The following is a 9,044-nucleotide window of genomic DNA, read 5'->3' as shown; positions in this document are numbered from 1 at the left end:
AAAGCAGACAATTGGGGAATCCCTGATTGAGCAGGTCCCATAATAACCATCTCATTATTAATGGCTCTTAAATCTTGTAATAATCTCCATTTACCAGATTTTTTTTTAATGACAAAAATGGGAGTATTATGGGGAGATATGGAAGGTTGTATATGTCCTTTCGCTAATTGTTGTTTGACCAGATCATGGGCTACTTGTATCTTTTCTTTAGTTAGGGGCCACTGAGGAACCCACACTGGTCTTTCTGATTTCCAAGTAATTTTTATTGTCTCAGTGGCCCTTTCTGAAAATCCAACCCATGTCTGTCTGTTCCTTGATCTATTTGAATTGGTGCTGCTATATTTTGTCCTTGTTTTCCTAATCTTTTTTCTTTTTTAAAACCTTGTCTAGCCCTAGTAGTGGGCGCATTAGGATTGATGTTATTTGTTAACATCAAACCTAATTGATCTAGGACATCTCGTCCCCATAAATTTATAGGAAGATGATCCAATACATATGGCTGTATAGTTCCCTCACATCCTTCAGGATCCTTCCAATCTAATACCATTGCACTTCTATGGGGATTAGTAGCCACTCCTAGGCCTCGAAGCGTTTGAGTGGCTTGTTGTAATGGCCAATGTTTTGGCCATTCCTGACTAGATATGATGCTAAGGTCAGCACCTGTGTCCAGTAGCCCATTAAAGTCGTATCCTTGAATATTTAGTTTTAGCATGGGGCGAGAATCTAAATTTAAAGACAGCATAGCCCAATCTACACCTGTGGAGCCCAATCCCCTGGTACCTCTTTCTACAGTACGACTGGAAAATTTATCATGTAGGCTGGGTATTATTAGTAACTGTGCTATTCTATCCCCTGGTGAGATAACTGATATGCCTCTTGGAGAACTAGCTATAATTTTTATTTCACCTTCATAATCGGGATCAATTACCCCGGGACTTATCATAAGTCCTTTTAGTGTGGAAGAACTGCGTCCCAATAATAAGCCTACCGTTCCTTGGGGAAGAGGTCCTTTTACTCCTGTGGGAATGATTTGAATTCCCATCTCTGGAGTTAGTACTGCTCTTGCAGAGGCGCAGATGTCCAGCCCTGCGCTCCCTCTAGTTTGTCTGATGAGGGATTTAATGGATAATGTGTCCTGGGCACTACCTTGATGGTGCTGCTGGGTTCCTCCATTGCCCCGTATATTTGTGGTTTTGGGCCCCGGAGCATTGGGCCCTCCAGTCCGTTTTTTGGCAATGGAGCCTGATGCCTTTCTCCACGATATCGTGGGTAAACACTTGATCCTTGTCCGTTTTTTGATAACGGAGTGCCCTCTATGGTGGTTTGAGAACGGCATTCATTAGCCCAATGTCTCCCTCTACGGCATCGTGGGCAAATACCTGGTATTCTATTCCTTTGATACCTAGCTTTGTTAAACCCTCCTCCTATGGGGCAATTCCTTTTAAAATGTCCTGTCTGATCACAATTGTAGCATGTTTTTGGCCTGGCATCTAAAGCCTGTTGTACTGCTGCTAAGACTTGTCCTTGTTCATTAATGTTTCTACATAATTTAATATATGTGTTTAAATCTTCATGTTTCCATGGTCTAATGACCTCTCTGCAGCAACGATTTGCTTGGTCATAAGCCAGTTGTTTTATAAATGGCATTGCCTGTTCTACATCTCCAAATATTCTAGAAGCTGTCTGAATAAGCCTATCTACAAATTCAGCGTAAGGTTCGTTAGTTCCTTGTATTACCTTAGATAACTGTCCTTGTAAATCTCCATGCCCCTGTAAAGTTTTCCATGCCCTAACTGCATCTGCAGCAATTTGTGCGTATACACCAGGATCATATTCAATTTGTTGCCGTTGACCCTCATAAGGTCCCTTTCCTAACAACATCTCCAGATTTCTTTGAGGGTAACCGGCTGCTGTATTTCGCCTAGCTGTCTCCATGCAGAATTCCTCATTGGCAACCTTCCATAACAAATATTGTCCTCCATTTAGCACAGATCGGCACATGTTAGCCCAATCTGCTGGTGTCATGTCTAAGTTGGTAATAGATTGGACCATGCTTATGGTGAAGGGTGCTTGCGGGCCATAGGTTGTTACAGCCTCCTTTAATTGCTTTACTGTTTTGAAATCTAAAGCACGGTGGATTCGTTGCCCTCCTGCCTGCTCAAGTACAGGGCATGCTAGTCTTTGGGATCTTGCCTTAGGATTTTGTGCATCAACTACGGGAGTTGAGGGCCGCTCAGCTGTTACGCCCTCTGGTGATAGAAATGAGTTAGTAGCAGCCTCCTGTTGTAACTCCCCACTTGATGGTCGTTTTTCCTCTAAGCTTTCTTTCTTCAAATTTTCTTCTGTCTGACTAGCTGGAGAGACCTTCTCTTTTGCTTGACCTGACATGTTTTCTACCACAGTTTGGACCTCTAACAATTTACTTAACAGTTTTTCGGTTTGTTTTTTACTAGTTTCTAATCTACTATAAAGGTAACGCAACCCAGTAAGGTAGCATAAAACAAAACCGAAACAGAATGAAACAAAAACGGAGCAAAGAATAGTTGTATCAATTTTCTCTTTCTCTGGGCCAAACAACTTCAAGCCTTGAGCCAACCATTTTTCCCAGTTTGCCTGAGAAAGTTCTAGGGATAGGCAGCTTGAAACAAAAACAAAATAAATCAAAAGAAGAACACATTGTTTTTTGAAATGGTCACCCATTCTGTCGCCTTCCCTCAGGGGCGAGCAATTTTACTCACCTCCAAGCTTCAGGCGCTCCCCGTACAGGGCCACCAGTTGCCGCAGTCTCTGGCTGGGCACAAGATCACGAGCCACTCAAACAGGAACAAACTTTATTTGAAAAAACCGCCAATAACACGTCCGTGCCTGGGAAGCTTTCCGATCCACCCACGCGGCGTTCCGCCGGTTCCTTCCCGGAACTCCAGCGCAAGCGCCTCCCCCGGAATTCCCTCCTACTGCACTTTCCCAACCAATGGGAACTCTCCAGGAGTCCCGCAGCAGGAGTCCGGTATCCATATGAATGTAATTTTTAACATAATCATATCATCTCAATGGCTAGCTGGCATCACCTTTCAATCAAAAATGCCATGCATCATATTAATTGGCTGTGGCTCCCAGCACACCTAGTTCACACGCTGTGGGCCAAGATTTGAGGCAGGCAAAAACAAGCACATGACATTTTTGAATTCTAATGTCAGAGGGCTCTTTCTTCTTCCAAGATTCACGTGTGTGAATCTAGGGTGGGTCTGTCTTATGGGGCTTTTACAACACAGAACTTTATTCCAGTCACATAAGCAGATGGGATTATTAAGGACACCAATAACTCACAGAACCTTAGGGGGATGCAACACAGGTTTGGAAACTCTATAACCAAGAATGACACAATGAAAACAGAGTATGCCATGGTGTCATTTTAAAAAAGCCTTCCCTCTGATACCTGCTGGACACCGAGTCCACTCAGGACCAGACTGAAGCTCCATCTCAGCCTCCCTAGAAAAGCTATTGCTATTTCCAGCCCCACCGCTGCACCTCTGCTTGCCCCTTCCCATGCCCAAATCTCAGGCCAGCACATCCAACTGGCAGAGCCCATGTCACATGACCAGCATGGGGTGGGGGGAGCCCGGGAAATGCTGTGCTTGAGGCAGACTCAAAATGTTTGAACCACCAAAGGAAATCCCCAACAAAAAGTAAGGAGCTCAAGAAAACATGCTGAGTTCCATATAAGTTCTTGGAGAGTTTAGTGATTGACACCAGGTGTCATTTATGATTTTCACAATTAGCCATGTTTTATGGTTTCATACTGTCACCTAAAACACATTTCATAAAATTCGATTAGCAGAAATCATAGTTAGGATTTGCATTTCAAAAAGATATCCAGCTCCCATACCCCATCTGAGTGAGCCCTTATCTCCAGAACCTTGGGCAGCAGAACTCACTGGGAGGCTCGACCCACAAGAAAGGGCAGAGCACAGTGAAGCACAAGGAGACCTTTAATCTGTGCCTAATCAATTCACTCCTGCAACTCACAAGGCACTGTAAAACATTCCAGACCAGAGCAGCTAGTTAACTGCTCCTGAATAAACAAAAGGTCCATGTGAGAGCACCACAGCTTTCTCTCGACCAAAGATGATTCTCCTTTGAAAGTAAAGTTTCTAATTTTTCTTCTCAAAAGGGGGGATTTATGAAGTCCAGTTCTGTAGACTTATTTTTCATCTTCACTTTGCCACTTTTACAGACAAATTCGGGTATTCACAAATAATACTCTACCAGTCAGAGTTCAGATACAGGCAACAGGAATCACTGCAGCTATTTCAAACAGAAAGAGAAGGAAAGAGTTGAATAGGGTAGAAAGTTCCACAAAGTCTTTGAAAGACATGTAAAAGTCAGCTCCAAGCTGGGCCTTTAAGAGAACACCTCCCAACTAGAAGCAACTACCTTTGCCCCACTGGAAAAGAATTAAAGAACACAGGCCAGAGGAGGGTGTCAGCAAGAATTCCAAGTTTCATCAACAGAGCAATTGAGTCACCAGGGTGCCACTTAGCAAGGTGTGAGCTCTCCTGGGAGGAGCAGGTGAGGGAGGAGGAAAAGGATCAAGAGTTCTGGTGTAGTCATGGTGCACTGCAGATGCCTATTAGACATTCAGGAGGTGTTAAATACGAAGTTGGATGTGCAAATCTGGAGCCCAGAGGAAAGTCTTAAGTTTGAGATTTGAATTTAAGAGGTTGCATACTCTACGGGTCAGGCTGCAATTTGCTTTCTCTTTTTAGAAAACTCAAATTGACCTTTGAGATGACCAACTTCTAGAGAAGTTACTGTATTCCCTTCTTTAAGAGGTGGATCCACGGGCTGGGATTGTGGCTCAGTGGCAGAATGCTTGCCTCAAATGTGTGAGGCACTGGGTTCAATCCTCAGCACCACATAAAAATAAATAAATAAATAATAAAGGTATTGTGTCCATCTACAACTAAAAAAATATTAAAAAAAAAAAGAGGTGGATCCACCTCTTACCTCCCAAGCTCCACTGACAGTGCTCTGAAACATATCACTCAGCATCATCCACATCCAAAATCAAAGTCTCTTTTTTCAGACCTTGTTGCAATAAATGACTTTGTTAATAACTTTTTGCCCTTAGATGTGAATCTCAGAAAACCCCAATAACTGTCCCAGGTAGGATTCTAGAATAGGTTAGGAAGCAGGAGAAGGAAACATTCACACAGCTAAGAACCAACCAATCCAAAGTAAGCCCATTTCTCTGGTTAATCTGATTGGTGGTTGCCAGACCCCAAGATTGCTGTAGAACTCTTGATTTCAGTAAGGCCCTTGACAGTCTCTCACAACAGTCTTGTGACTACATGGTGGAAGGTGTCTTTGATTAATTCAGATGACACATTTGAAAGTGAGGCCTCTATCATGTGTGTCCTCAGTCCCTGGAAGTGAGGAGAGAACACCCAGCCCGTTTTTATTTGCAGAGCTGCATTACACAGGAGAGCTCCAACCACCCCGACACAAGGGTGGACGCCCTACCGATGAAGTTTCAGTGTTTCTTGAAACATAAGCGAGCCAACAGTGTGGAAATTGGCTTGCCCATTTCTTAGGGAGGATTATTTCAAGCAGAATGTGCAAACGGAAAATAGACCAAATTTATGTCTTCTATACCTCAAGAGACTGGAGCTGAAGTAGCCCCGGCTGACATGACTAGAGCAATACCTTTTATTCTAGAAACACGTGAGAAGAGCCTGCGTCCAGCGGTAGTCAGGATAGTGGGGTGTCTGGAAGCATACCTACCAGATCTAGAAAAGACTTCAGCAAAAGTCAGACCTTTACTAGATATGCTAATCAGAATCCAAATATCGAATGTGAAAGTGTTTGGACACGTGTGTGTACACACACACACACACACACACACACACACCTTTCCATCTCCCCCAAGGGACTGTACCCTCCCCCCATGTCCCCAACTCCTTCTCAGGTGAGTCTCCTCCTAGCCCTGCCTGAAAGTGGTAAAAGTCTGGAAAGTTCGCTGTCAACATGGGGAGGGGAGGGGAGGGGAGCTTCCATTTAGGCGGAATCTCCAGAGGCGGGATTTGGGGTCAAGGGTCAGGCGCTGCGAAGCAGTGGAGACTGAGCCTTGGCAGAATCACAGTCAGATGCCACCTGGGCGGGGCCGAATGGGGGCGGGACAGGGGTGTGGTGTGGGCGTGGTAGGGGCGGGGCCTGGCGGGACCAGGGGCGTGGTGGAGGCGGGACCTGGGCGGGGCGGGGCTGGACACCCGGTTGGAGCTGGGAGGTCGGGTCGGGGGTGGCTCCGGTCCGGCGTCCAGGCTTTCGCGCTTTGTGTCTCTGCGAGGTCGCAGCCCAGGCCTCCGGCATGGCGCTGCGTGCGGTCGTGTTCGACCTTGATGGAGTGTTGGCGCTGCCCTCGGCCATCGGCACCCTCCGCCGCGCCGAGGAGGCCCTGGCGCTGCCCAGGTAAGGGGACACTGCGCCGCTGCGCTGCCCTCCCTAGGCCGGGAGCTGGACCCCCTGCCGAGGAGTGCTTTTTTTTTTTTTTTTTTAAATGGATTTGCAGCCCTGGTTTCTGATTGCTTTAGGGCGAGGACCCTTGAAAGGTTAAAATAATTACCTGGCTCTAAAATTCTAGTGTGTTAAAGTGGACCTATTGTCGTTCTAAATCCTAAGTAATTAAGCCTTGCTAAAAACTCCAGAATTGCCCATTATATTAAAAGCTTCCGAAAGCAAGAGGAATTACTCACTGAGCTAAATTCTATCTGTTGGAATGGTTCATTAAAGTATAAGAGAAGAAAGTTCTACCCTAAGGCATGTGTGACAAGTGTACTTCCAGCGAACTACAGAAATAGTCCATGGCCTACTCACTGGAAACTGGGAAACCAGGAAGAATCCACCAATGAATGTGAGCTCAGGGTGTGTTTCAGGGACAGCAGAAAATATCTTCTTATAATATGTGAAAACCCAAACCCACCAGATTGTAAAACTATTTATGTAACATGGTTTCGACTGTAGGGAAAAAGCTGCATGTAGAAAATGTCTAGAAGAAATATACCAAAATATCCCTGGCATTATTAATCTCCAGGTGGTATCATGAATGATTTTATTTTATTTTTTAAACTTTTTGTATTTTCCAACACTTAGATTTACAAATGTGTTACTCCTACTATCAGTAGGGAGAGAAGCGTATTTATTTTTAAAAGTTAAAAAGAAAGAAAGTTAAGTAGGTCACCTGGAAGAACTAAGAAAGAAAAAGAAGAGCAAATTGTATATTACTGGCCCGAGGAAGGAGCAGAGGAAAAGAGTGAAAGCTTTGCATTCTGGAGTCTCTTCCCATCTAAGGATTCTAGAATTGTTATGCTAATAAGGCCAACTGGGCTCTTTAACCTTTACCCTAAATAAACCATAAAAGGCTAGTGTCTGCAAGCAAGCCAGGCCAAAAGACAGCCCCAAATCTAGAGCAACCTCACTTTTACAGATGTGGAAACAGGCTTGATAAGGAGATTAATTTGCTTCAGATTGCACAATGGTTAATCATAGGCAGGTCTGGGGCCAATTTTTCTGCCCCCCTCCCCCTCGATCTGGGATTCTTTCCTCTGGTTCATTATGATTTTGCACCTCTCTTAGCTGCTGTCATTCTGGGAAAGATCAATCGGTTCAGGGTGAGTAAACGTTAATAGCTAAAAATAAAAATAAGCTGGCTACAGAGTCTACATCAGAATAATCATACCCAAAGAATTAGGGTTGGATAGAGAATCATATTTGAAAATGGAAAGCCACCTCTGAGCCATGCTTACCCAGTGCAAGTCATTGACTGGAAGGATGAACTGAGGAAGGGATAATGACCTAATTTCTAAGTCCTTTCTAACAAATAAGAAATCCTTTTTCACTCATTTTGACACATACATTTGATTTTTTTTAGAAATACACAAAGAGAATAAATAAGCTGCGAGGTTTGCTACCTGTGAGGTCTGCTTGTACCTGTGACCTCATTGACGTGGAAGTGAGCATGGCTTCTGAGTATATGAGGCACAGGTGCCCAGGTGGGGACTACCTAGAAGAGCACTGGTCACTGGAGTCCTACCCAAGTTCATATCTCAATTTTGACACTTCCTTTTGGGTAGCCTTGCTCAGCCTATTATAATTTTAGTCATCTGGCTGATAAAATAGGACAGTGCTTTCTCCTATAAATTTTTATGAATTACATTAGATAACCTGTAAGGTTGAAGGGCAGCTATATTTTTGATACATTTGTTTAATTACAAAAATTCCATGCATGTACCAATCAGTGCATTGACTTATGCTGTTTTTTGGTGTTGTGCTGATGCACTCCCTTTGTGACCATTGTTAGGATTGTTCCCAGCTGCCCTAAAGCAGGCAACAGCAAAACTAGCTGAACTCAGGAGATCAGAGTGCATGACCTTGAGATTTGTGAACCAACCATGAAGGTATTAATTCGGAAGGTGAACAAGAAGGGCCTCCCTTGCACTGATATGGTAACTCAGAGTTCTAGAGGAAGACCGTGCAGGAAGACGTGCAAAGTTCTAAGTGGTTCAAAGCAGGGAGGAGGAGGTCTGATCACTAGAATCAGAGAGGCTTAAGTGTAGGAGGAAGATTGACAGGAGGTTGTCAGGGAATGTGAGGGGCCCCCTCCCAGATGAGGGGAACAGAAGGTACACAGGCCAGGAAGTGGAAAGCCTGGAATGTGAATGGGACACTGCATGCTGCAGCCTAACTGGAGAGAAGGGCCTGGAGAGGTGGCTGGGCCCTCACGAGGTACAGCCTGGAAGCCAGCGGATGAACATGCCCCTACTTCATGGCCAGTGGGGAGTCCTGGAAGGTTTCTGAGATGGGATGAAGAGGAAATAAAGTAATTGGAACTCTAATTCACAGCAAACAATTGTCAGGGTGCTAGATCAGGTAAATTGATAGGGGCAAAAGACTGAGGGTTTGGGAGCTTGGTGATGGACCAGTAATAGAATAATAGGACAGCCCTGTAATGTTGGAAATGGAGAGAACAAGAGCTTGAATTAGGAATC

General features: G+C 44.5%; 1 protein-coding gene across 1 annotated transcript in view; it reads left to right on the top strand.

Annotated features, from left to right (window-relative positions):
• The first annotated feature begins 6,265 nt into the window (after positions 1–6,265).
• Ephx2 (epoxide hydrolase 2) overlaps positions 6,266–9,044 on the top strand; it is a 43,503-nt gene continuing 40,724 nt past the window's right edge. The window contains exon 1 of the mRNA XM_076853541.1: positions 6,266–6,468. Within this exon, the coding sequence (XP_076709656.1) occupies positions 6,368–6,468 (101 nt within the window). The 5' untranslated portion in view covers positions 6,266–6,367. The remainder of the gene's footprint in view (positions 6,469–9,044) is intronic.

The sequence above is a fragment of the Callospermophilus lateralis genome, chromosome 4 (genome assembly GCF_048772815.1).
Source record: "Callospermophilus lateralis isolate mCalLat2 chromosome 4, mCalLat2.hap1, whole genome shotgun sequence".
Taxonomy (NCBI): domain Eukaryota; kingdom Metazoa; phylum Chordata; class Mammalia; order Rodentia; family Sciuridae; genus Callospermophilus; species Callospermophilus lateralis.
Note: the sequence above shows the minus strand (reverse complement) of the source record. Positions and strands in the feature narration are given on the sequence as shown.